Source organism: Trachypithecus francoisi, unplaced genomic scaffold (genome assembly GCF_009764315.1).
Source record: "Trachypithecus francoisi isolate TF-2019V2 unplaced genomic scaffold, Tfra_2.0 Lachesis_group5, whole genome shotgun sequence".
Lineage (NCBI taxonomy): Eukaryota > Metazoa > Chordata > Mammalia > Primates > Cercopithecidae > Trachypithecus > Trachypithecus francoisi.
In genome coordinates this window covers 139,061,643-139,089,178 of record NW_022681470.1, presented here as the reverse complement: position 1 = coordinate 139,089,178, position 27,536 = coordinate 139,061,643, and the positions used below count along the sequence as shown (strand labels likewise).

At 53.9% G+C, this 27,536-nt stretch overlaps 2 protein-coding genes across 10 annotated transcripts in view; one reads left to right on the top strand and one right to left on the bottom strand.

Moving 5' to 3' along the window:
- The window catches only part of DNM2 (dynamin 2), a 112,499-nt gene extending 99,293 nt beyond the window's left edge, over positions 1-13,206 (top strand). For 4 of the 9 annotated variants that reach the window (XM_033197783.1, XM_033197779.1, XM_033197782.1 and 1 more), the window contains 6 exons: positions 3,828-3,937; positions 7,333-7,444; positions 8,592-8,756; positions 9,571-9,803; positions 10,718-10,969; positions 11,550-12,474. In XM_033197783.1, the coding sequence (XP_033053674.1) occupies positions 3,828-3,937; positions 7,333-7,444; positions 8,592-8,756; positions 9,571-9,803; positions 10,718-10,969; positions 11,550-11,619 (942 nt within the window). In that variant the 3' untranslated portion in view covers positions 11,620-12,474. Of the gene's footprint in view, positions 1-3,827; positions 3,938-7,332; positions 7,445-8,591; positions 8,757-9,570; positions 9,804-10,717; positions 10,970-11,549; positions 12,475-12,878 lie in introns of those variants that run through there. The other 5 variants (XM_033197784.1, XM_033197781.1, XM_033197780.1 and 2 more) reach the window with 3 other exon arrangements.
- TMED1 (transmembrane p24 trafficking protein 1) lies at positions 13,013-17,133 on the bottom strand. The gene is made up of 4 exons (XM_033197787.1): positions 16,555-17,133; positions 15,806-15,903; positions 15,486-15,669; positions 13,013-13,786 (listed from the first exon to the last, which is right to left on the bottom strand). The coding sequence occupies exons 1-4, from the start codon at positions 16,735-16,737 to the stop codon at positions 13,568-13,570; spliced, it is 684 nt and encodes a 227-aa protein (XP_033053678.1). The 5' UTR covers positions 16,738-17,133; the 3' UTR covers positions 13,013-13,567.
- Positions 17,134-27,536: the final 10,403 nt, after the last annotated feature.

Sequence of the window (27,536 nt, the reverse complement as noted above, 5' to 3'; positions counted from 1 at the left end):
CTGAAGCCTCAGGAGCCCTGAGGCCTCTGCGGGACTCTGGGGTGCTATTTCTTAACCCAGGGTGGTGGAGTCTGCTGAGCCACCATGCAAGCATTTCTGGAGTCCCTGTGGAACCTTCCAGAACCTCAGATCCAGAGAAATTCATGGGGTTGGGATGTGGGAGGAGTGTGGGGCCAGGCGTGGTCTGCAGCCTTCTCCCCGCCTCATGCTCCTCTAGGAACTCACGTGTCCAGCTCAGATGGCTCCTCAAAATGGCCGGGATGGGATGGGGTGGGGTGCCCTTTCACTTTTCCTCCCTTCTTTCTGCCTTGCAGTCAGAAACCAGCCTGCGCTGTGGTGTGTGGGCTGTCGGGCCAGCTGAGAGCTGGCCCCTGCCTTTCAGCTTAGGGCTGTGGGGACCTTCCAGGGTCCCCTGGGTGGGAGTGCCAGGCCTGGGACAGCAAGCCCTGTAGGAGCTTCTGGGCCAGAACCTTAGCCTGGCGGCTCTCTGCCGGGCAGCATTGCAAGTCTAGTTTTCAGATCTCTTCTCTGACATGAGGGGCCCTTCGTGTTTTCCTCATCTCAGGGTTGAAAGCCAGAGCCCCCGACCCTCCTGTGGAGCCCCACATTGGAGTCTGGAGCAGCGGTGGGAGAAGGGCCGAGCACCGGCCATAATGAGAAACAGCCGACCTGTGAAAGGGGCCCTGTGTGCGCCCCAGACACAAAGCAGGCTCTAGTCAGGAGGAGGTAGCCATGGAACCCGTCCCCCACCACCACCCAAGTTAGGATCCCAGCAGGGACCCTTGGAGTCACACACGTGGCAGCCACCCCTGAGGATCAGGCCACCCTCTTAGATGCCTCAGTGAGATGCAAGACATCAGTATCTCTTTATTTAAAGATTAAACGAGAAGACATTTATAGCCATGGGGTGGGGATGGCGGACTGATAGGGCCAGGGCCCCCAACCCCTCGGCCGGCCTCAGGGCTCCCTCTGCCTTTCCCCAGCACTTCTTCTCCCACCCAGGCCCTCTAATCTTCTATGTCAGGCTTCACCGCAGTGGGAAACGGGGTGGTGGAAAATGACACTCACCTGCCGGCGAGTTTGGGGGGCCTGTCTCGACGCGCCGCTCACCCAAGCCCAGCCTAACCAATGTGCAGACTACTGTACACATTGAGAGCCTCCTGAACAGGTAGTCTGAACACTGGGTTGGCGAGGCCGGCTGTCCATCCTGCAGAACCCCCCAGGCAGACGCCGGAGCCACCAGGCCAGGCCGTACCTGAGCACCTCTGAGCAGCCAGGGAAACCACTACTCCTCCCAAGACGATCCGCTCTGTCCCTTCTGACGTGGCAAGGCTGGGGCCGGCTTGCATCTGGAGAAAGTTCTGGGTTTTCAGGAAATCCTAAAGAGTGGGGGAGGCGGAGGCAGGAGGCAGGGTTTGGGATCGTGGCTTCTGGGCTCAGGAGAAAGTCTGACTCTCTGGGGGTTGGGGGTGGGGAGGAGGGGCGCACACATGCCTCTGTGTGCGTGTGCGTGTGTGTGCGTGCGCGAGTGTGCGTGCCGGCAGCCCCAGGAAGGCGGCCACTGCTTTCTGGGCAGAAGCGCACTGTAAACAGTTCCAGATGTGGCGTTAGCTGGAATGGCCTGTGACTCAGTTACTTGGCCCTGCTGGCCGGAAGCTTCCGGCCGCATGACACGATAGGGTCAGGGCAGCAAAGGCCCTTGGGCAAACGTCCGGGTGGGGGGCAGGGCTTCTGCAGAGCCCCCTCCCCTGGCCCCTTCTAAAGCCCCCAAAACTCTTCCCCGAGAGGCAGGAGGGACTCAGGCCCTGTGTTACCCAGCCTTGCCTAGGATGGGGGGTACGGACTTTCTTCAACACCCTCCCTCCCTTGGGTCTGCAGCGGCGTCCCTCCCTCCACGGCTACCGGGCCGCTCTTCTACGCTCTGCTCCCTCCACGGCCACTGGGCCCCTCTTCTACGCTCTGCTCCCTCCATGGCCACTGGGCCCCTCTTCCTATGCTCTGCTCCCTCCACGGCCACTGGGCCTCTCTTCCTATGCTCTGCTCCCTCCACGGCCACTGGGCCTCTCTTCCTATGCTCTGCTCCCTCCACGGCCACTGGGCCTCTCTTCCTATGCTCTGCTCCCTCCACGGCTGCTAGGCCCCTCTTCCTATGCTCTGCTCCCTCCATGGCCGCTGGGCCCCTCTTCCTATCCTCTGCCCTGCTTCTTCCTTGCCTAGAGCCTAGCAGGCTAATTCTGGAGCCACTCACAAGAGCAACCAAAGAAATCCGGGTGCTCATGGGCACCAGCTCTGCAGCGGGCACCGAGCTCCTCCGTCCTCCTTGGACAGATGAGGAAACCGAGGTGCAGATGTGGGGATGGTGGAAGTGGCTTGCCTAAGGGCACACGGCCAGGAAAGGGCAGGGCTGGCATCACCTCCACCATGCTGAGCTCCTAACGCCTTGAGACTGAGCCCATGTGCCAAGCCCACTGCTTCATCCTGGCTCCCCTTGCAAAGTCCTGACACTCCCAGCCGGCCCCCACTTGCCAGGGAGCCCCAGCCGCCTTCTCCACAGTCACCGTGGCTGGTTAGGCTTTGTGCTGGGGCAGCACAGTGAGGGGACATGAGAGGAGTTTCCAGAGATGGCCCAGGGAGAAGAAAGGCCAGGGGCACTGTGGAGAGGACTGGGCTTTGGGTCACAGGGACCTGGCCTCTGAAGTCCTGCTATGGGTTGCACTGCCCGTTATGTGGCCTTGGGCAGCCAGCTTCCCTCTCTGAGCTGGGAGGGATCCGTGAACTGAGACGAAGCAGTGCATGGCATGGGTCCCCAAGAGCTGCTGCTGTGACGGGTGGGCACACATGTCACTGGGTGAGCATGGGACTCCAGGGTGCCATCCCCAGCTCCGTAACTGGCCAGCCCCTTGCCCCTGGCTGAGGGGCCCACCTCCTCTGAGCTGCCTCCCTAGCATTTTGGGCAGCCGTGCCTGGCACTTGATTGGTGCTTCCTGAACAGGGCCAACCTTCGAAAGTAAGTGATAGGGCCAGGTGCGGTGGCGCACACCTATAATCCCAGCACTTTGAGAGGCTCGCTTGAACCCAGGAGTTTAAAACCAGCCTGGGCAACACAGACCCCATCTCTATTAAAATAATGGTAATGATAATAATAAAAAAAGGGACTAAGACTTCTGCAGCACCTGGCCCAGGCATCAGCTATCCAGCCCTGAGATGTCCTAAAGTGGCCAAGGTTGAAATCTCAGCCCTGTTCCTCTCTGCCTCAGTCTTCACCTCTGTAAAATAGCATCACAGAGGTAACTCACTCCTAGGCTTGTTTCAAAGATGGAGCCCAGATAAAAGTTCCACTCACTCCACGCAAGGCGAGGGGTGGTTGTGTTGCGCATGCAGTCAGCCACATGTCAGCAGTGAACTCAACAGGAGAAACTGAGTCAGTCCAGTGGCAGTCAGCCATCTAGGTCAATAAGCACAGGTAGTCAGGCACCTAGGTCAACAAGCGCAGGATACTTGATGTGTTGTGTGAGGGGAAAGGAGGATGGAAGTGGGGAAGGTGCAGGTGGAGTTAGGGCAGGAGGGAGCCATGCAGGTGTCAGGATCAGGCAGTGGCCTGGGTCATCCAAAGGCCCTGGGGTAGGAACCCACCTGGGATACTCAGGGAGCATCATGGAGGGCAGAGTGACGGACGGGGAGGGTCTGGCAGATGGGCTCATCCACAGCAGCGACCAGCATTGAGAAGCCCTTGGTGCTGGTGGTGGCGCACGCTGCACGCTCTGGCCTGGGGCATCCTGAGTTGTCACGTGGACAGCTCAGGGTGACTCTTTTCCGTCCACCCTCAGGAGAAAGAGAAGAAGTACATGCTGCCTCTGGACAACCTCAAGATACGTGACGTGGAGAAGGGCTTCATGTCCAACAAGCACGTGTTCGCCATCTTCAACACGGAGCAGAGGTGAGGGCCCCAGGGTCCCGGGGAGGGCTCGGGGTGAAGACCAACGGCCTCCTTCACACTCCACAGCCTCCACTGAGCACCTGGCTGTCAGCAGCCCCTGCCCTTGGGACCGACCTCCTAGAAAGGGAGTGGGGTGAGAAACAGCAAATGCTAGGGATGCTTCTGGTGCTGGGTCAGAGGTGACCTCTCTGGGCAGAGACAAGGATGAAGGCAGGGTCCAAGTCAGCTGGGAACCACGGAGTTCTGAGCACAGGGTAACCAGGACCTGGCTCAGGTGCTCACAGGCGCCCTCTGGTGGCTGAGAGGGAACCAGTATGAGAGGGTGGGAGACCGGGGACCAGGGCAAAGGCCACTGCCTTAAGGGTCCAAGTGGGCGATGATGGGGCCAGACCCCATAGGGAAGAAGGGTGCAAATTCTGGGTAGAGGAGTCAGGCAGAGCCCTGGTGGGCATGGATATGAGAGAGAAAGGCACCGATGGTGACCCTGAGTACCTGGGCCTGAGCTCCTGCACTGCCCGGCTGCTGCCATCGGCCGGGGTGGGGAAGGCAGTGGCAGGGTAGGCCTGGAGACAGCCAAGAGCTCCGTTTAGTCCATGCCAAGGGAGAGGGCGCATCAGGCAGGCACCTGGGTAGATCGAGGAGTGTGATGTCCAGGAACGAGCTCCAGTCTGGGATGTGAACTGGGCAGTCACCATTGCATAGACGGTATTTCAAGGGATGAAACCAGATGAGCTCCCAGGAGAGTGAAGCTGGAGAATGGGAGGCCCCAGGAAGCTGACAGTACATCTGTCCCATGAAGCAGTGGCTGGAGACTTCAGCAGAGACACTGCTCTCAGGAAGAGACCCAGCTGGCAGGAGGGCTCTTCTCATGCTCACACAATCGCGCTCATCCAGGAAGCAGGGCCCACCTGAGTCAGGGCTTAGCTGTCAGCAAAGGCCCGGTGGTACCCTGAGACCCGCAGGCAGGCACTGACGTCCTCCCTGCTGGCCCCAGAACCTCCTTGCCTACTGCTAGGCTACACCCACCAACTCCAGCTGAGTCTCCTGGTTCCCTCCTGCTTTGTTCTGGCTGGCCTGAAGCTCTGAGACCCATTTGTCCACTAGCTGGCCCTGAAAACCTTCATAGCTCTTCTAGGCTTCCCCTCGCCATATGGCACCTGGCAGCTGTCCCAGGTCCCTGAGCCATGTGCCTCCTCTGCAGGGAGGGTGACGATATTACCTGATACATCTTTTAAGAGTAGGTTCAGGAAACCCAGAGTAATAGCTGCAAAAACAAGATAGATGGTTGATGGTTTTCTATGTAAATCGAGTCCAGACTTTAGTATCCCAGGCAAAGCGGAGCAGCTCCACAGGGATCGGGATCCAGGCCCTGCATGTTCCTCAGGATTCCACCTGGTATGCAGAACCCGAGCTCTGCGGTAGGACAGTCCTGCCACGAAATCCTGACTTTTTTTTTTTTTTTTTTTGAAACAGAGTTTCGGTCTTGTTGCCCAGGCTGGAGTGCAATGGTGCGATCTCAGCTCACCGCAACCTCTGCCTCCTGGGTTCAAGCGATTCTCCTGCCTCAGCCTCCCGAGTAGCTGGGATTACAGGCATCCATCCACCACCATGCCTGGCTAATTTTTTATTTTTAGTAGAGACAGAGTTTCTCCATATTGGTCAAGCTGGTCTCAAACTCCCGACCTCAAGTGATCCACCCACCTCGGCCTCCCAAAGTGCTGGGATTACAGGCATGAGCCACCATGCCTGGCCCAAAACCTTGACTTCTACTTCTTTGCCCAAAATGGCTGCCCAGGCTCCGGCCATTGTGATGATGTTCCAGGCAGCAGCAGAAAGGAAGACAGGAGAGCTACAAGGGCATGCCTCTCCCCTCACAACCCCATCCAGAAGTCGTTCAGAGCAGCCACTTGCTGACCACAAACCCAAGTCTCACTTAAAGGCTTTGGGGGCAGCTTGGCTGTCTCAACCACATCTGGATGTGGGACAGGAAAACATGTGTGGCATGTGGCACGGGGCCTGGCCTATAGACCACCATCTGCAAGCATTGTTTAGCATCCATTCCATTTATCTCCCAGCTTCGATTTGAGACCCTGATTCTTTTTTTTTTTTTTTTTTTTTTTGGAGACTGAATCTTGCTCTGTCACCCAGGCTAGAGTGCAGTGGCGTGATCTCAGCTCATTGCAGCCTCCACCTCCTATGCTTAAGTGATCCTCCCACTTCAGCCTCCCAAGTAGCTGGGACTACAGGCGCACGCCACCATGCCCAGCTAATTTTTGTATTTTCTGTAGAGATGGGTATCTTTCTGTGTTGCTTAGGCTGGTCTCCAACTCCTGAGCTCAAGCAGTCCCCCGTCTCAGCCTCCCAAAGTGCAGGAATTACAGGTGTGAACCACCATGCCTAACCTTTACAAAAACTTTTTTGTTTTGTTTGTTTTGACACGAAGTCTCACTCTGTTGCCCAGGCTGGAGACGGTGGCACAATCTCGGCTCACTGCAACCTCCACCTCCCAGGTTTAAGTGATTCTTCTGCCTCAGCCTCCTGAGTAGCTGGGACTACAGGTGTGTGCCACCACTCCCGGCTAATTTTTCTGTATTTTAGTATTGACAGGGTTTCACCATGTTGGTCAGGCTGGTCTCAAACTTCTGACCTCAGTTGATCCTCCTGCCTCGGCCTCCCACAGTGTTGGGATTACAGGCATGAGCCCCTGTTCCTGGCCAAAATTTTTTTTAAAAAAACACACAGCCGGGTGAGGTGGCTCATGCCTGTAATCCCAGCACTTTGGGAGGCCGAGGTAGGTGGATCACCTGAGGTCAGGAATTCGAGACCAGCCTGACCAACGTGGAGAAACCCTGTCTCTACTAAAAATGCAAAAATTAGCCAGGTGTGGTGGCGCATGCCTGTAATCCCAGGTACTTGGGAGGCTGAGGCAGGAGAATCCCTTGAACCTGAAAGGTGGAGGTTGTGGTGTGCCAAGATGGCGCCATTGCACTCCAGCCTGGGCAACAAGAGTGAAACTCCGTCTCAAAAATAATAATAATAATGATAATAATAAATTTCTGGTGGACAGTGCTGCTCTGGGCTTTCCTGAAAATGCCCCAGTGGGAGCTTCCCAGCTACAGTGGGTGTCAAGGGTCACATGCCTACTTCTGGGGGCCCAGGAAAAGAGAAGAGTCAGCTGATCCAACAGAAATAAAGAAACACAGACACTTGCTGAGCTTGTGCACAGCGCTCTTCTGTGTAGGCATCACTCACAGTGATCCCTCGGCATGACCGGGTGAAGCCTGGGTTGGGTTTGGGTTCCTGATCAGTCAGAAAGACCCCTTAGAGCCCACTCCTCTCAGTGGTCTGCCAGACCCATGGCAGGGTCAAGCCTGCTCCTCTCCCTCCCCCCACAGAAACGTCTACAAGGACCTGCGGCAGATCGAGCTGGCCTGTGACTCCCAGGAGGACGTGGACAGCTGGAAGGCCTCGTTCCTCCGAGCCGGCGTCTACCCTGAGAAGGACCAGGTGAGGAGCCGCCCTGCACAGAGGCGGCCCAGCGGCCCCCACTGGGAGAGGAAGCAGGGCTGGCTTTCCCCAGGACAGGTCATTTTCAGGCCATGTTAGCCAGGAGTCTCTGAAATCATGTAGCAGTGGCCCACTTGAGCAAGCAAAGGAGAACTTGAAGATACTTTGTCATCAGGGCCCAGAAAGTTCCTCACGGAAGCCAGTGACCAGGGCACACAGAGGATGGGGTACCGCCTTCTTTGTTCTCCTCTCTTTTCCCCTCCATCCTGAGGTGGCGTGAACATGGCCACCCTTGGTCCCAATATTAAAATGTCTTGCCGGGCGCGCTGGATAATCCCAGCACTTTGGGAGGCTGAGGCGGGCAGATCATTTGAGCTCAGGAGTTCAAGACCAGCCTGGCCAACATGGTGAAACCCCGTCTCTACTAAAACTACAAAAAGTAGCCGGGCATGGTGGCACATGCCTGTAATTCCAGTTACTCAGGAGGCTCAGTCAGGAGATCACTTAAACCCGGGAGGTGGAGGTTGCATTGAGCTGAGATCATGCTATTGCACTCCAGCCCAGGTGACAGAGCAAGACTCCATCTCAACAATAAAATAAAATGTCCTAAGTTTGGGTGTGATGGCTCACGCCTGTAATCCCAACACTTTGGGAGGCGATGCGGGCAGATCCTTTGAACCCAGGAGTTCGAGAACAGTCTGGGCAATGTTGCAAAACCCTGTCTCTCCAAAAAATATAAACATACGCAGGCGTGGTGGCGCACCCCTGTAATCCCATCTACTCCAGGGGGCTGAGGTGGGAGGATCACTTGAGCTCTACCCGGGGGGTTGAGGCTGCGGTGAGCCGTGTTTGTGCCACTACACTGCAGCCTGGGTGACATAGCAAGACTATGTCAAAAAAAAAACCAAAAAACAAAAAACGATGTTCCAGTGCCCAGGTGAGGGGATCCACCCCAGCATCAGCCAGCGTCACCCCATTGTTTGGGCAGTTCTGGCCCGGGGCAGGCAGGCCTACCTGGTACCAGTGGGTCTGTCAGGGGCCAGCCTGGGGTCAGTTATTGGTCGGACAATAGAGCAGATGGTTTCCAGAGAACCAGGACTTGCCCCAGGCCACTGTCACCCCTCAGCATCTCCCCTCCCGCTTGCAGGCAGAAAACGAGGATGGAGCCCAGGAGAACACCTTCTCCATGGACCCCCAACTGGAGCGGCAGGTGGAGACCATTCGCAACCTGGTGGACTCGTACGTGGCCATTATCAACAAGTCCATCCGCGACCTCATGCCAAAGACCATCATGCACCTCATGATCAACAATGTGAGTGGAGAACTGAAAATGAGAAGGAGGCAGCTGAGTGCAGTGGCTCAGGCCTGTAATCCCAGCACTTTGGGGGGCCAAGGCAGGCGGATCACTTGAGGTCAGGAGTTCAAGACCAGCCTGGCCAAAATGGTGAAACCCCACCTCTACTAAAAATACAAAAATGAGGCCAGGCGCGGTAGGTCACGCCTGTAATTCCAGCACTCTGGGAGGCTGAGGCGGGCGGATCATGAGGTCAGGAGATCGAGACCATCCTGGCTAACACAGTAAAACCCCGTCTCTACTAAAAATACAAAAAAAATTAGCTGGGCGTGGTGGCGGGTGCCTGTGGTCCCAGCTACTTGGGAGGCTGAGGCAGGAGAATAGCATGAACCTGGGAGGCAGAGGTTGCAGTGAGCTGAGATCGCGCCACTGCACTCCAGCCTGGGCGACAGAGCGAGACTCCGTCTCAAGAAAAAAAGAAAAAAAAAAGATATAACAGGATTATTCTGCCAAGGTTAAGGAAATAAATAAATAAGCTAAAACAGGAGAAAAGATATCAATAGAAGAGGCAAGATACTAGAAATAAGTTGAATAAGAATCTCATAATCAGCCTGGGCCACATGGTGAAACCCCATCTCTACAAAAATTACAAAAGTTAGCCAAGCATGGTGTCACGCACCTGTGGTCCCAGCTACTCGGGAGGCTGAGGCAGGATAATTGCAAAAAAGTCTGGGGGTGGCCCCGCCCTGTGGGAGATGTTTTTCCAGCAATCACTGTGGGTTCTGGGTTGGGGTGATGTGCAAGCCTGACTCTCCCCAACCCCTGCCCACAGACGAAGGCCTTCATCCACCACGAGCTTCTGGCCTACCTATACTCCTCAGCGGACCAGAGCAGCCTCATGGAGGAGTCAGCCGACCAGGCGCAGCGGCGGGACGACATGCTGCGTATGTACCATGCCCTCAAGGAGGCGCTCAACATCATCGGCGACATCAGCACCAGCACCGTGTCCACGCCCGTACCCCCGCCCGTCGACGACACCTGGCTCCAGAGCGCCAGCAGCCACAGGTCCAGAAGCCTGGTTCCCCTACCCTCAAGCATTCGGCCTGCAGGTTCCTGGCCTTCCTGTGTGTCCTGCAGGGTCCTGGCAGGAAACAGGACACAACGCAAGGGTGGGCAGGAGAAGGGGTGGCACCCAGGGCTGGGCACTGTGGGAGCTGCTGCCCTGCTGAGGCCGGAGGAGGAAGAGAAAGGGTATGGGGACCAGCCAGCCCCGCAGCTCTAGGGCAGGACCTTGTGAATAAATACCCTGCCTGCCCTCTGCTGGTGCCTTCCGTCAGCACAGCCCAAATGGAAGCCGGGGTAAGAGGCTGGAGGGGCAGCAGCCACAGGAGAGAGACGAGCCTCCTCAATCACAGAGATGGGAGGCTCTGGAGGGGCAAACGCAAGGCATGGCCAGAGCTGCCGCCGCCCCTGAGTTGTCCATGGAGGCCGTCGGGCAGGGAACCTCAGAGGGGGCCGCCCTGCAGAGCCCTTGGGGAGCCATGGCGTTCCCTAGTGGGAGGACATCGTACCCAGGCCTGCAGGCAGCAGGTGCTGAGGCCCACGAGGGAAGCTGGGTGTCTGGACAGGGCTTGCAGGTTCCACGGCCCCTGGAGGCATTAGGGCTTGATCTGGAGGACTCTGGAAGTGTCTGTGTCTGTGAGGGTGGAGCCCAGGCCCAAGGCCTCAGGGGGCCCTGTGAGTGCAAAGTGTCTGGCCATGTGGGGGCCGTGGGGATGAGGTCAGAGGGCAATTGGAGTCCTTGGGGGCCGAGGGCAAGGGAAGGTGGGTCTAGCGCTCAGGTTGGGGTGGGAGGATCCCACTGCACCTGCACTGTCCCCCCCAGCCAGCCCCCACCTCAAGTTCTGGCAGCCACAGTGGCATGGCGGGGGCTCCTACGCCATCTGTATCTGTAGCTCACAGCCTCTCCTTCCTCACAGCCCCACTCCACAGCGCCGACCGGTGTCCAGCATACACCCCCCCGGCCGGCCCCCAGCGGTGCGGGGCCCCACTCCAGGGCCCCCCCTGATTCCTGTGCCCGTGGGGGCAGCAGCCTCCTTCTCGGCGCCCCCAATCCCATCCCGGCCTGGACCCCAGAGCGTGTTTGCCAACAATGACCTCTTCCCAGCCCCACCTCAGATCCCATCTCGGCCAGTTCGGATCCCCCCAGGGATCCCCCCAGGAGTACCCAGGTAAGGCTGACCCTCTGCCCTCCACCCCAACTGCCTGCACCCTGGGGTCTCTCCTCCTGTCTTACTTCCTCCAAGTGAGCTCTCACCACGTGCCCCACGGCTGGAGTAGAGGAATCGCCCTCATCCCTGTTTGGCTCGTGCGAAAACAGGCCCAGATAGGTCAAGAGGCTTGTTCAGTGTCTCAGAGTAGCTTCCAGCTTGCCCTCTGCCCATGGGGGTGCGTCACCAGGCAGCTGGGGAACCCTCACGCTGGGCACCTCCTCCCACTGTTTACCTCCTTCTCCTTCCTACCCCTGCCTGCCTCAGCCTACCCCGTGGGCCAGGCTTTATTCTCCCCACTTCTCCAGTGGGAAAGCTGAGGCCCAGGGAGGGCAGGGGCCTCACCGAGGGTCAAACAGCAGGCGAGTTGATGCCTGGGTTTGGCACTCCTCCCCAACGCCTTGGTGGCTTGTGGAGGTCAGTCTGGTGAACACCCTGGGGTGGTGTGTGGGTGGGGGCTGGGTCCTCAACCCCGGCCTGCCTCCTGCTCACGGCCTCACTGCCGTCTCCCCCTCCCCACCTGTCTTTATTCTCTTTGCAGCAGAAGACCCCCTGCTGCGCCCAGCCGGCCCACCATTATCCGCCCAGCCGAGCCATCCCTGCTCGACTAGGCCTCGAGGGGAGCGTGCTCTTGGGGGGGCCTCACGCACCCGCGGCGCCGGAGCTTCGGTGGTCTGGGGCCCTCTGCCGCCCCTGTGCCGGGACCAGGCTCCCAGTGGGCAGCCCTGGCCTCTTCCTTAACGCTGGCCCCGGTCCAGGGTCGGCCCCCATGCCTGGCTGGACACCGCACTGCGCAAAGGGGCCCTGGAACTCCAGGCAGGGGGCGCTGGGGTGATGCACTTTGGGGGATGGAGTCTCAGGGTGGCAGAGGGGAATCTGAACCCTTGACGCCATCCTGGATGAGGGGTCCAGCCTGGGGGGGACTCTGCCGGGGTCTTCTCGGGCTGGGAAGGCCCATGTAGGGCAGGCCTCCTAGAATTGGGGGCACCAAGGGCGCCTATGTCCCCAGGCCTTGCTGGGGTGCAGGGGTATATCAACTTCTCATGAGCAGGAGCTCCCCAGTGGCAAGCCTGGTCCAGTGGGCTCAGGAGTGCCCGGCTGCCAGGCCTGAGGTGTACATAGTCCTTCCTGGCCATATTAACCACGCAGCCTGAGCCCGGCCCAGCCTCGGCTGCCAGAGGTGCCTTTGCCAGGCCCGGAGCCGTTGGCCCGGGCCGGCCTTGCCCTACTCCTCTCTCCTCCTCCTCCTGGGTCCCCCAGGGTGGCTGGGCTTGGGCTATGTGGGTGGTGGTGGTGGGGGGCCTTGGGGGCCTCTCAGCTCCCACCCATGCCTCCCTGATGGGGTGGGACCCGGGCGGCCTCTCTCTGAGCAGACCTCACCCACTCCTCGCTCGGTTTGACCACTGTAAGTGCCTGCACTCTGTATCCTATTAATAAACTAAAATAAAGGGAAGACGCTGCTGGTGGCTGCTGTGTGGGCCTCTTGTGTTAGTGTTCGGGCTGGGGACGTGGGTGCCACCTCCCCCATCAGGCCTCCCATAAGGACGCCCAGGTCCCTGCAAACAGAAGCGCCTCACACCTCCCTGAGGACTCTGCTTTCCTGGGTGTCGCCTTTCAGAGAAAGCCACTGGATACAGGGGAGAGCTTTTATTTTCCTTAGCACGTGAGGAGTGGGAGCAGATGTTTTCTGATCCCCCACACACCCCCACGTGCACAGGCCTGGCTGCTGCCTGGTGAAGCCAGGACCCCAATGCTCCACCCACTTCCTACCCTCAGGCCCTGCTTCTCTCACCCTCTCATGGGGAAGCCCAGGCCTCGTGGCTCAACTGGGACTCAGTTAAACTTTGCTTTCTGATTTTTCTCGTGCCAGGCGACCACCTCCATCGGCTCCCGCAAGACCTTTCTTCTGAGCTTCGTGGGAGGCCCCTCCCGCCAGTCTGGCTGCCCCCTTCCGGGGCTGGTCTGTCCTAGCTGGTGTCCCTGAGCCCCAATCAGCAGGCTCTGTGATTTTCTGACCATAATTTATTGACTCCGTTGCCCAGGCCACACCAGCCTTTGTTCCAGGAGGCTTCTGCCTAGACTTTGGCCGGGCCATCCCTCATGCCTGTGTGGGGCCCCTGCAGGAAGAGGGGCCGAGGCAGGTGGTCTTCCAGGCCCCCTTCCTGGCAGTCTGTTACCAGACCTCAGCCTGGCTTGGAGGGCCCAGGTTTCCCTGTTAGGCCCTGCCCCGCACCAGGCAACAGTAACACAGGATGGAAGGCTTAGGCTAAGGCACATTTACAGTACAGGGGCCAGGAAATCTGAGGCTCACGTTCCAATGCTGCAGTGCCCACCATGCGAGATTTCCAGGACCGTCGGTGCAGCCGCTGAGCCGTCCCTTCTGCAAGCCAGAGGTGTTCCCTGCCCGCTGAGGACAGGAGACTCACGGGGCCAGACCACAGGCCCCGACTGCACACTCCCGTTTTGGCAGGAAACTAAAATTGGGGAGGGACCCCCAAGTCTCATACGCATACACCCCGCTGCCCCTCCTTTGTCCTGTACTTCCTTCCATGGCAGGGGCTACGTGGGCACCGGGCGCTTGTCCTGGAAGAAGCGCTTGAGCGTGCAGACCTGCAGCACGGCCACCAGCAGCAGCACCGCCACGTTGACAGCTGACCAGAAGTTGACCCGCTCCAAGTTGCCCTCTTGCAGGTTGCGGTCACGTGCCTCGAAGGCCCGAAGTAGCGTCAGCATCTGGATGCTGCGCTCCAGCCGGGTCCGCATGGTCTCAATGGACTCCTGCGGGGCAGAGGGAGGGGAAGGGTCAGGCCTCCCCCTGCCCATCGGGAACCAGAGACCAAAAAAACCGGGAGATACGGAGGGAGGCTGTATTAGCCCAGGAAGGTACAGCTGCAAACACAGACTTGTTCAGGCTAAGTTCAACTCCTCGCCCTGCCACTCACTGGCTGTGTGACCATGAGCAACTTAATTAACCTATCTCAGCCTGTTTCCTCTTCTGTAAGCTTCCAAGCTGCTGTGAAAATTTAATGCCTAAATAAATGCACAAGGATGAGCATGGTGGCTCATGCCTGTAATCCCAGCACTTTGGAAGGTTGAGGTGGGAGGATCGCTTGAGCCCAGGAGTTTGAGACCAGCCTGGGCTACATAGCAAAACCACATCTCTACACAAAAGTAGCCAGGGGTGGTGATGCGCAACTAATCCCAGCTATTCAGGAGGCTGAGGCAAGATTACACTAATGCAAACACTAAGAGACCAAGTCAGGAGGATCATTTAAACCCAGGAGTTCAAGACCACCATAGCCAGCATGGTGAAACCTCGTCTCTACAGAAAACAAAAAATTATGCGTGGTGGTGCACACCTGTAGTCCCACTGAGGTGGCAGGATTGCTTGAGCCCAGGAGTTTGAGGCTGCAATGGGCTGTGATCACACCACTGCACTCCAGCCTGAGTGACACAGCAAGACCTTGCCTTGCCGTAGCTCACACCTGTAATCCCAGAACTTTGGGAGGCCAAGGTGGACAGATCCCCTGAGGTCAGGAGTTTGAGACCAGTCTGGCCAACATGGTGAAACCCTGTCTCTACTAAAAATACAAAAATTAGTCAGGTGTGATAGTGCAGCTACTCGAGCGGCTGAGACAGGAGAACTGCTTGAACCTGGGAGGCAGAGGTTGCAGTAAGCTGAGATCGTGCCACTGCAATCCAGCCTGGGTGACCAAGAGAGATCTGTTTGAAAATAAGTAGTTAATTAAAATACTAATAAATGTACAGAACGTATTTGCTTGTGGTTAAGAGCATAGTTGCTGAAACCAGCGTGGATTCAATACCAACTCTGCTAGTTCGTCTGTGTGGCCGTGAGTTGCTCAGCCATCCTGTATCTCACTTTTCCCACCTGTAAAATAGGGATGATTTGAGCATGGGGTCTACTTCACAAAGTGGTTATAGAGTTTTATGGTATGAAGTTATTTATGATATGAGTTCCTTAAACCTTTACACCAGGGTTTACACCTAGAAATGAACTACCTTTTTTTTTTTTTTTTTTTTTGAGATGGAGTTTCGCTCTTATTGTCCAGGCTGGAGTGCAGTGGCGTGATCTCAACTCACTGCAACCTCCACCTCCTGAGTTCAAGTAATTCTCCTGCCTCAGCCTCCTGAGTAGCTGGGATTATAGGCACCCGCCACCACACCCAGCTAATTTTTGTATTTTTAATAGAGACGGAATTCCACCATGTTGGCCAGGCTGGTCTCGAACTCCTGACCTCAGGTGATCCACCCACCTCAGCCTTCCAAAGTGCTGAGATTACAGGCATGAGCCACCATGCCCGGCCTGAAATGAACTACTTATTTTAAGAGCTGCTACTGTTACTATAATTCAGTTGAGGGCACCACTTCGGAGGGGAGGCTAGGTCAGCCCAAAGGGGGCGCCCCAGATGAATCCTAGAGATCTGGAATGAGTGGCTTCAGTGCACCCTGGACACACCTTGATGTCCTCCATTTTAACATCCAGCATCTCCTCGGGCTCCACAGCCTCTGCCCATCCCTCGACCTCCTCGTCATCCTGGAGGCTGTCAAAGATCAATTCAAAGAACACCAGCTTCTCGGAGATGGTGCTGAAGGAGTTGTCAAAGCACAGCTTGTAGTCCCCGGCCTCCGTTGGCTCCACGCTGGGCAGACAGACACACAAACATGAACCAGGGTGGCCGGCCAGCCGACTCTGGGGCAGTCAGGGAGGTAACCTGAGGCCGCCTGGGAGGGGCAGGGCTGTAACTGAACCCAGGAAGGCATCAGGACTGAACTCACGTGTGTACCCCATCAGCCTTGCGGGACTCGCTGACCAACAGCACGCCCTGAGGGCTCTCCAGCGTGAAGTCCACGTCCAGCCCAGCACCTCCGATCACCTGTGGGACAGGTAAGAGTGGGTGGAGGGCTAGCGGTAGGCCAAGGGCGCCTACCAAAGAGGGCTACGGCTGAACCAACACTGATCAATACAGACCACCAAGGGCTTACATGAACGGTCGCACACCCACAACCGGTCCCCGCCCCCACCTGTCCCAATGGCTGCGCCCCTTGCCTCTACCCTCATTGATATGACAGCTTGGGGTCCATACTTTCAGCTGACCACGCACCTATCAAAAGTCTTTAATGGAAGTTTACCTGACCACGCCCCCACTTGGCTCCGCCTCCGAAAGAGAATAGACCCAGCCCTTTTCCTTAGTCTAACCCCCAAGAAAGGCCTCTGTCGGCAACGCCCCCGTAGTCGACCTATCAGCACTATTGCCACGCCCACCAGCGAGAGTCCTCTCAGAGGCTCCCTATACTTATGGTTGGCCCCGCCCACTCGATCTCCCACTCTAGCCCCGCCTTATTATTCCCTCCCCTTCCGCTCCCACACACCGTCCCTGCCCCATCTGTCCATCTCTTGCTAGCTCCGCCCCCGCGCTCCCAAGCACGGACTCCTCCCTCTTCTTCCTAAAGCGCGCCGAGCCCCGGCCGCTTGGCCACGCCCCCTCTCCCTGATTCCGCGCGCTGGCCAGCCCGCGACCCTCTACCTGGTATTCGGTCTCCAGGCTTGCGTTGGCCGGCGCGGACTGGTAAAAACACTGCTTCCTCCCCGCCGGCAACAGGAACGTGAACTCACCGTCCTGGATTGGCGGAGGCCCCGCCCCTCCCACCTCCACGGGTGGCATTAGTAGCCACAAGGCCAGGGCTAGGGCCGCGCCGGCCGCCATCATCCGGGTCACCCTCTGGTCTGCAAAGGGGTCGCGGCTCCTTTAAGCGCTAGCCCTGCCCTCGTCCTACTCGGCGGAGCTCATTGGCAGTCGCTTCTGTACGTTGTCCGTAACCAGAGGTGCCAGGAGTGAAGGACCCCTCCAGAGAGACAGGGTGCCCGAATGAATGCCTGATGCGCCCGGAAACAACCGCCTAGGAATATTTTTCTCAAAGGCTTCGGCTCTCGTCTCGGCCGCTGGTGGAGGAAAATTACAAAAATAAGTGCCACAATGGCGCATCTTTTGTAGGCAGTAGCTAAGACAACTAAAGTTAGAGGCGGCAGGGTCAGCTTTAGGCACCTCCCCGCGGTTTTCCCACAGTGCGCCGCGCGAGACAACCTTTGGCGGGATCGACAGGGTGGAGTGGACCCAAAAATAGCGACTAGGCGTGGCCCTGTACGCGACCCGTAGGGCTCGCGTATAAAAAGACTCAGCTGGGGGCGGGGCGGAGATAACCTGTGGCGTCGTGTTTTGCTTGCCCTGGAAGCGTGCCTCCAGGTTCGACGCCTTTTGAGCCTTAGAAGCATCAGCGTATCAGTTTCCTCGTAAGTCGGGAGTGATGGAACGACCACCCTATAGGCCGGCTGTGAGAATTGAGATGAGGCTTGGTTCATATTTAGCACGTTCCTGGCTTATAGACTGGAGGGGTGTGGCCACACCATGCACCTCAAGGGCCAGCAGGTAAACAGAGCCGTTACAGTAGACTCGGGTCAGAAAAACCACAGCCCAGGTAGGAAGAGGTGAGGAGAGTGTGGGACTGGGAGCCACCTTGCGATTCTCCCACTTTGCCTCAGGCGTCGAACGTGGCGTCGAACTGGGAGCCACATTTCAACTCCTGCCCCACCCATTACTTGAGGCAGTCCCTCTGTTGAGCGTCAGTGTCCTCCTCTGCAAAATGGGGATAATAGGTCTACCCTACTGGGTTGTCTTGAGGATAAGTGAAATGCTTGTTGAGTGCTTACCTCCACGGTGCGTGGCATATCACAGACCCTTAGTAAAAATCTGTTATTTGGTTCCCATCTAAACATAAACTGTGTACACAGAAATGTTTAGTCTTCAAAGATAAACCCGGAAAAGGTTGGCAGGTGATGACACCCCTCAAATACAGCTGGCTGTTGTCAGCACTTTACTGCATTTGGAAAATTTGGGGAAGTAGCTCTTTGTAATGTCAATTTGGTATTCCTTTTCACTACAAGTTTTTCTATCATTTACACTCACTGCTTGGACAATTTGAAATAATTGTGGAGAATGGGTGAATCCTTTTTTTTTTTTTGAGACGTAATCACCCTCTGTTGCCCAGACTAGACTGCAGTGGTGTGATATCGGCTCACTACAACTTCCACCTCCTGGGTTCCAGCAATTCTGCCCCAGTCTTCAGAGTAGCTGAGACTACAGGCACGTGTCACCACACCTGGCTAATTTTTTGCATTTTTAGTAGAGATGGGGTTTCACCGTGTTAGCCAGGATGGTCTGTCTTCTGACCCTGTGATCCGTCCACCTTGGCCTCCCAAAGTGCTGGGATTACAGGCGTGAGCTGGACTTTTTTTTAAAGACAGGTTCTTGCTCTGTTACCCAGACTAGAATGTAGTGAGGCCATCGTGGCTTACTGCAGTCTCGACCTCCTGGGCTCAAGCGATTCTCCCAGCTCAACCTCCTGAGTAGCTGGGACTACCAGTGTACACCACATGCCTTATTTTTTGTAGAGATCAGATATCCCTATGTTGCCTGGGCTGGTCTCAAACTCTTGGACTCAAGCCATCCACCTGCCTCCTCACCCTCCCAAACTGTTGGGATTACTAAAATTGATATTTTAAAAATACAGTAAAATTCACGTTGCATAAAATTAACCATTTTAAGGCTGGGTGTGGTGGCTCACGCCTGTAATCTCAACACTTTGGGAGGCTGAGGCAGGCAGATCACAAGTTCAGGAGATCAAGACCATCCTGGTTGACACGAAACCCCGTCTCTACCAAAAATACAAAAAATTAGCTGGGCGTGGTGGCGGGCGTCTGTAGCCCCAGGTACTTGGGAGGCTGAGGCAGGAGAATGGTGTGAATCCGGGAGGCGGAGCTTGCAGTGAGCCGAGATCACACCACTGCATTCCAGCCTGGGCTACAGAGCGAGACTCCGTCTCAAAAAAAAAAAAAAGAAAAATACAAAAATTAGCTGGGCATAGTTGCACGTGCCTGTAGCCCCAGCTACTCGGGAAGCTGAGGCAGGAGAATTGCTTGAACCCTGGAGGCGAAGGTTGCAGTGAGCTGAGATTGTGCCGTTACACTCCAGCCTGGGCAACAGACCGAGACTCTGTCTCAAAAAATAATTAATTAAACTAAATATGCCCTCTCCCAGTGTCTGCAGATCTATGAAGGGATGCTCTAGGGCTTAAGCCGGATATTAACAACTCCACCTCAGTCTTTACTTCCTGCTCATGCTAAGCCTAGAGATCAGCCAGAGGTGACAGTTTGGGGACTTTGAGGGGCATGCACATTACCTTCTAAATTCTTTGGTATAAGCCAGGCACGGTGGCTTATGCCTGTAATCCCAGCATTTTGGGAGGCTGAGGCAGGCGGATCACCTGAGGTCAGGAGTTCGAGACCAGCCTGGCAAACGTGGTGAAACCCCGTCTCTACTAAAAATGCAAAAATTAGCTGGGCATGGTGGCACGTGTCTGTTGTCCCAGCTACTCAGGAGGCTGAGGCAGGAGAATTGCTTGAACCTAGGAGGCGGAGGTTGGAGTGAGCTGAGAGCGTGCCACTGCATTCCAGCCTGGGCGACAGAGTGAGACTCTGTTTCAAAATTATGAAATAAATGAATTCTTCAGTATGTATGGGTACTTTAGAAGGCTCTCATTGGCCACAGAAACATTCTCCGCAGCTTTCCACCCCAGGCTTTTGTGCATCTGTGGTTTTCTTCCATCGCAATTTTTTGTTCCAGGTGGGTGTGGGTTCTTCCTTCCCTCTACAGTGTTTACAAGGAACGCATTCTGGGTTGAAGACAAACACCTTGAGTCAATCTTTCTGTAGCTTCTGGACATACTAGAACAGACCAACGCAATATAGTCATGCCTGGCTTACCAATGGGGATACTGTAAAAAAAAAAAAAAAAAAAAAAAGGCCAGGCACTGTGGCTTATGCCTGTAATCCCAGCACTTTGGGAGGCTGAGGCGGTCAGATCACCCAAGGTCGGGAGTTTGAGACCAGCCTGACCAACATGGAGAAACCCTACCTCTACTACAAATACAAAATTAGCTGGGTGTGGTGACGCATGCCTGTAATCTCAGCTACTCGGGAAGGCTGAGGCAGGACAATCGCTTGAACCTAAGAGGCGGAGGGCGCGATCTCGGCCATTGTACTCCAGCCTGGGCAACAAGAGGGAAACTCCATCTCAAAAATAAACAACAACAAAACGGTGGTTGGACTTGATGGCTCATGCTTGCAATCCCACCATTTTGGGAGGCTGAGGCAGGCAGATCGCTTCCGTCCAGGAGTTGAGAACACCCTGGTCAACATGGCGAAAACACGAGACTACAAAAACTACAAAAATTAGCTGGGTATGGTGGTGTGTGCCTGCAGTCCCAATTACTTAGAAGCCTGAGGTAGGAGGATCGCCTGATCCCAGGACGTCCTGGCTGCAGTGAGCTATGATCACACCACAGCACTCCAGCCTGGGTGACAGAGTGAGACCCTGTCTCATATATATAGATATATATAATGTATATATTATATATAATTATAAATATATATTGCATATATTTATATGTTTATATATAATATATATTTTTTAGGCTATAAAGTATGGCCTGTTGTTTCTATGATTCAAACCTCTATAGCATGTTCCTATACTGAATTTTGTAGGTAACTGTAACAATGTATTTGTGTATCTAAACATAGAATAATACAGTAAAAATATGGTAAGGTCACCCATGAGAACAGCATTGTGTATGTGACCCATCACTGATAGGAATGTCATGTGACACATGACTTCTTTGCGAATGGGGGCTGCTCTGCTACCCCCGGTTCCAGGACTGGGAACATAGGCTGCTGTCTTCAAGGCGTCTGCAGTGCTGGCGAAGGACATGGGTCAAAGGCAGGTAAAAACACCCCGGAGCTTTCCTGCCATATTCAAGGTGCCTTTTTCTCAATTCAGTGTTTGCTTGTTTGGCACAAACCTGGATTTTCTGGCCAGGCGCCAGAAAATGGCTCATGCCTGTAATCCCAGCATTTTGGGAGGCCGAGGAGGGCAGATAACCTGAGGTCAGGAGTTCGAGACCTGCCTGGCCAGCATGATGAAACCCGTCTCTACTAAAAATACAAAAATTAGTCGGGTGCGGTGGCGCACACCTGTAATCCCAGCTACTTGGGAGGCTGAGACAGGAGAATCACCTGAACCCGAGAGGTGGAGGTTTAAGTGAGCCAAGATCGTGCCATTGCACTCCGGCCTGGGTGACAGAGCAAGATTCCCTCTCAAAACAAAAACAAAAACAACCTTGATTTTCTAGTGTCAAAGGACAGAATTACAACTAAATTACAACTAATTCGGTTAAAGATCTCAATTGGCCTTATTTGTGATCATAGACTCTAGAATCCAGCAACAGTCATGAGGAAGGTCAGAAAACAGCTCAGTTTCAGTTTGGTGATGTAGAACTTTAGCAGAAGTGACTCCTTTTTGATTTTTAGTCTTCTCTGTCGGGGCTTAGTGCAGAAACTTAGTCTGAAACAATGGCCTCAGTAGTTTTTCCTTAATACTAGAGCTCAGATAAAGTTGATTTTGACAGGTTCCCCCCCCCCATTTTTTCTTTTCTTTTCTGTTCTGTTCTTTTTTTTTTTTTTTTTTTTCCAAGACAGAGTCTCTCTCTGTTGCCCAGGCTGGAGTGCAGTGGCACAATCCCAGCTCACTGCAACTTCTGCATCCTGGGTTCAAGCAATTTTCTGCCTTAGCCTCCCGAGTAGCTGGGATTACAGGTGCCCACCACCCATGCCCGACTAATTTTTGTATGTTTTTTCAATGTTTCTATGCAAGGACAGGTGCCCAGAGCTCCCCACTCCACCATTCTCACTGGCCTCTGGGGTCTGAATGGGCGATTCATGTCCGTTGAGTAAACAAAACCAAAAACTCTCCTCCCTAATTATTCACCAACTATTTACTGAGCCTCTGACAGTTAATAACACAGACACTGTCAAAGCTAGGTGGAGTGGCTCATACCTGTAATCCCAGCACTTTGGGCGGCCAAGTTGGGAGGATCTCTTGAGCCCAGGAGTTCCTGACTAGCCTGGGCAGCATAGTGAGATCCCATCTCTACAAAAAAAGTTTAAAAATTAGCTGGGCATGGTGGCACATGCCTGTAGTCCCAGCAACACAGGAACCTGATGTAAGAGGATCACTTGAGCCCAGGAAGTTGAGGCTGCAGTGAGCCATGATTGCCCTACTGCACTCCAGCCTGTACGACAGACAGAGACCCTGTCTCAAAAAAAAAAAACAAAAACCAGAATTCCAGGTTGTAGATTCCTGCACCATATTGACTCAGGATGTTTCTCAGCCACTCTGCCAACCGGGGACATCTATGGCCGGCAATGCCCCCAACCACCCGCGGGGGCCTGACACTGGAGGCACCCTGTCCACTCAGCCCACCTGTGTTATAGCTTGTACCTGCATTCAGCAGTTTCCAAGCTCTTGTCCTGCATCCAAGAAGAATAAGGAAATGCTGACAATTGAAGGGTGAGGATGAGAGCAGATTTTTTTTTTTTTTTTTTTGAGACAGAGTCTTGCTGTCACCCAGGCTGGAGTGCAGTCGCACTATCTCAGCTCACTGCAGGCTCCACCTCCTGGGTTCACATCATTCTCCTGCCTCACCCTCCCAAGTAGCTGGGACTACAGGCGCCTGCCACCACACCCAGCTAATTTTTTGTATTTTTTTTTAGTAGAGACAGGGTTTTACCATGTTAGCCAGGATGGTCTTGGTTTCCTGACCTCATGATCCACCTTCCTTGGCCTCCCAAAGTGCCGGGATTACAGATGTGAGCCACCACGCCTGGCCGATGGGAGGATAATTTTTTTGATCGACAGAACAGCTCTCAGCAAAGAGGAGATGTGGGGGTGTGGTTTCTCTTTCAGTGTTGCTGGGTCCAGGGCTTTTTATGGACTCAGAATGGGGAGTGTGTGCTGATTGAATTGTGAGTGTGCACAAAAGTTTGAAGACACCACTCAAAGGTGGGCACAACAGTGTAGAAAACCAATTAGAAAAGCATAGGTATATGCAAACTAGGTGAAGGGTGGGGATCAATCAGTCGGAGGAAAGCACACCAATAGAAGACAGGTTCTCTGTCCAGTCCCTGGATTTGACTTGTAGCTTGGCTTTCAGGCTTTAAACTGTCTTAGACTTGGAGGTGGGATTTCACCAGAGACCTGCCCCTATCTGCCTAGGCATTTGTCTGCCTCCTGCTGTTATCAATATCAATATCAGAAGCCTTCCCTGACCCTGCTATAGCTGGGTTGAGCCCCCTCGGCCACTGCCTCTGTTACTGCACTTCACCACTAGACTCTCCTTGTCTTCTTGTCTGACTCTTCTTGAACACTGAGCTCCTTGAGGGCAGGAGCCATTTTCATTCACCTTATCGGGGGAACCCACCCCCAATATTTCATCGTAGGTTCTTTCTATTTTCCCTAAGTGTCAGCCACCTGAGAAATAAAGAGAAAGAGTACAAAGAGAAGAATTTTACAGTTGGGCCTCCAGGAGTGACATCACATATCGGTAGGACCATGATGCCCACCTGAGTCGTAAAACCAGCAGGTTTTTGTTAAGGACTTTAAAAGGGGAGGTGGTATATGAACAGGTAGTAGGTCACAAAGATCACATGCTTCAAAGGGCAAAGACAAAATCAGAAACTCCTGATAAGGGTGTATGTTCAGCAGTGCACGTATTGTCTTGATAAATATCTTAACAGAAAACAGGGTTTGAGAGCAGAGAACCGGTCTGACCAAAATTTACCAGGCTGGAATTTCCCAGTCCTAGTAAGCCTGAGGGTACTGCAGGAGACCAGGGCATATTTCAGTCCTTATCTCAACCACATAAGACAGACACTCCCAGAGCGGCCATTTATAGACCTCCCCCTAGGAATGCAATTCTTTTCCTAGGGTCTTAATATTATATTCCTTGCTAGGAAAAGAATTTAGCAATATCTCTCCTACTTGCACATCGGTTTATAAGCTCTCTGCAAGAAGAAAACTATGACTCTTTTTGCCCGACCCCGCAAGCAGACCTTATGGTTGTCTTGCCTCATTCCCTAAAATCGCTGTTACTCTGTTCTTTTTCAAGGTGCACTCATTTCATATTGTCCAAACACACATGTTTTACAATCAGATTTCATATTGTTCAAACATGTTTTACAATCAGATTGTCCAATTAACACAATCATCACAGGGTCCTGAGGTGATGTACATCCTCAGCTTATGAAGATAACAGGATTAAGAGATTAAAGTAAGACAGGTATAAGAAATTTTATAAGAGTATTATTTGGGAACTGATAAATGTCCATGAAATCTTCACAATTTATGTTCAGAGATTGAGGTAAAGACAGGCATAAGAAATTATAAGAGTATTATTAAGGAAGTGATAAATGTCCATATTAAAATGAAATCTTCACAATTTATGTTCCTCTGCCATGGCTCCAGCTGGTCCCTCCATTCAGGGTCCCTGACTTCCCGCAACACATCCTAATGTCTCTGGCACAGTTCTGGGAACGGGATAATGCTCAGTACTCAGTTGATGGAAAAAAGCCAGGAAATCTCTCAACTCCATCTCCTGTACATGCAGCATACAGCCACAGAAGTGGCTTGAATGGATGTTTTTTTTTTGTTGTCAGGTCAGGTGATTGAGAAATATTTATGATATACCAAGCATGGTGGGAGACACAGGACACTGCAGGTGACAACACAGACCCCATCCCTGTGTTCCCAGAGGAGGAGGAAAGCTGTGTTAAGATATCATGAAGTCGGCTGGGCATGGTGGCTCACACCTGTAATCCCAGCACTTTGGGAGGCTGAGGTGGGCGGATCACAAGGTCAGGAGATCAAGACCACGGTGAAACCCCGTCTCTACTAAAAAAAAGTACAAAAAATTAGCCGGGTGCGGTGGCGGGCGCCTGTAGTCCCAGCTAGCTGGGAGGCTGAGGCAGGAGAATGGCGGGAACCCAGGAGGCAGAGCTTGCAGTGAGCCGAGATCGCGCCACTGCACTCCAGCCTGGGCAACAGAGCAAGACTCCGTCTCAAAAAAAAAAAAAGATAGTCTGGGCATGGCGGCTCATGCCTATAATCCCAGCACTTCAGGAGGTGGGCAGATCATTTGAGGTCAGGAGTTCAAAACCAGACTGGCCAACATGGTGAAACACTGTCTCTACTAAAAAACCCAAAAATTAGCCAGCCATAGTGACGCACGCCTGTAATCCCAGCTACTTAGGAGGCCAAGGCAGGAGAATCACTTAAACCCAAAAGGTAGAGGTTGCAGTGCAACCAAGATTGCACCACTGCACTCTAGCCTGGGTGACAAACTGAGACCCTGTCTTAAAAAAAAAAAAAAAGGCCGGGCGCGGTGGCTCAAGCCTGTAATCCCAGCACTTTGGGAGGCCGAGACGGGCGGATCACAAGGTCAGGAGATCGAGACCATCCTGGCTAACACGGTGAAACCCCGTCTCTACTAAAAAATACAAAAAAAAAAACTAGCCAGGCGAGGTGGCGGGCGCCTGTAGTCCCAGCTACTCGGGAGGCTGAGGCGGGAGAATGTCGTGAACCTGGGAGGCGGAGCTTGCAGTGAGCCGAGATCCGGCCATTGCACTCTAGCCTGGGCGACAGAGCGAGACTCCATCTTAAAAAAAAAAAAAAAAAAAGACTGGACGTGGTAGCTCACACCTGTAATCCCAGCACTTTGGGAGGCTGAGGCGGGCAGATCATGAGGTCAGGAGTTCAAGACCAGGCTGACCAACATGGTGAAACGCTGTGTCTACTAAAAATACACAAATTAGCCAGGCATGGTGGCAGGCATGTAATTCCCGCTACTCAGGAGGGTGAAGCAGGACAATCACTTGAACCCGGGAGGTGGAGTTTGCAGTGAGACAAGATCGCACCACTGCACTGCAGCCTGGGTGACAGAGCGAGACTCTGTCTCAAAAAAAAAAGAAAAGAGAAAAATTATAAAGGCCAGGCGTGGTGGCTCACGCCTGTAATCCCAGCACTTTTGGAGGCCAAGGTAGGAGGATTGCTTGAGCTCAGGAGTTCATGACCAGCCTTGGCAACATAGCAAGACCCTGTCTCTGTTTAGAAAGAAAGAGGCCGGGCGCGGTGGCTCAAGCCTGTAATCCCAGCACTTTGGGAGGCCGAGACGGGCGGATCACGAGGTCAGGAGATCAAGACCATCCTGGCTAACACGGTGAAACCCCGTCTCTACTAAAAAATACAAAAAACTAGCCGGGCGAGGTGGCGGGCGTCTGTAGTCCCAGCTACTCGGGAGGCTGAGGCAGGAGAATGGCGTGAACCCGGGAGGCGGAGCTTGCAGTGAGCTGAGATCCGGCCACTGCACTCCAGCCCCGGCGACAGAGTAAGACTCCGTCTCAAAAAAAAAAAAAAAAAAGGCCGGGCGCGGTGGCTCAAGCCTGTAATCCAGCACTTTGGGAGGCCGAGACGGGCGGATCACGAGGTCAGGAGATCGAGACCATCCTGGCTAACACGGTGAAACCCCGTCTCTACTAAAAAATACAGAAAAAAAAAACTAGCCGGGCGAGGTGGCGGGCGCCTGTAGTCCAGCTACTCGGGAGGCTGAGGCAGGAGAATGGCGTGAACCCGGGAGGCGGAGCTTGCAGTGAGCTGAGATCCGGCCACTGCACTCCAGCCTGGGCGACAGAGCGAAACTCCGTCTCAAAAAAAAAAAAAAAAAAATAGAAAGAAAGAAAAGCCAGACATGGTGGCTCACGCCTGTAATCCTAGCACTTTGGGAGGCCAAGGCGGGCAGATCACAAGGTCAGGAGATCGAGACCACCCTGGCTAACATAGTGAAACCCTGTCTCTGCTAAAAATGCAAAAAATTAGCCAGGCATGGTGGCAGGCGCCTGTAGTCCCAGCTACTCAGGAGGCTGAGGCAGGAGAATGGTGTGAACCTGGGAGGCGGAGCTTGCAGTGAGCCTAGATTGTGCCACTGCACTCTAGCCTGGGCGACAGAGCGAGACTCCATGAAAAAAAAAAATAAAGGTTTAAAGTTAATGAGCTGCCTATAATCCCACACTTTGGGAGGCTGCGGCAGGAGGATTGCTTGAGCCCATGAGTTCAAGATCAGGCTGGGTAACATAATGGGACCTGTCTCTACAAATATATTTTTTTAATTAGCCAGGTGTGGTGGTGGACACCTGGAGTCCCAGCTACTCAGGAGGCTGAAATGGGATGATCTCTTGAGCCCAACAGGTTGCGACTGCAGTGTGTCATGATCATGCTGCTGCACTGTAGCCTGGGCAATAGAGCAAGACCCTGTCTCAAAAAGAAATTATTTTTAGATAAAAAGAGTTTATATAAGCATCCATCTTAAGAAGTTATTAATACAAATTTCTGCAGGTGAAGTTTAAATTAAAAACAAAACATGAGCTAGGAAAAGAAGAGCCAATTGAACATAAGGTAACCAGAAAAAAGAAAAGAATAAAATGAAGTCAAAAGGCAGTAAAATAGAAAATAGAAAGTAAAACAACAAAGCCAAACTGTGGCACTTCGAAAAGATCAGTAACAATGAT

What these genes read in the sequence shown, in the direction of transcription:
- TMED1 (XM_033197787.1), bottom strand. Translation starts at nt 16,737, where the DNA reads ATGATGGCGGCCGGCGCGGCCCTAGCCCTGGCCTTGTGGCTACTAATG. An exon ending in GCCTGGAGACCGAATACCAG is followed by an intron (nt 15,904 to 16,554) that starts GTAGAGGGTCGC and finishes CCTGTCCCACAG; the next exon opens with GTGATCGGAGGTGCTGGGCT. An exon ending in TTAAAATGGAGGACATCAAG is followed by an intron (nt 13,787 to 15,485) that starts GTGTGTCCAGGG and finishes TCTGCCCCGCAG; the next exon opens with GAGTCCATTGAGACCATGCG.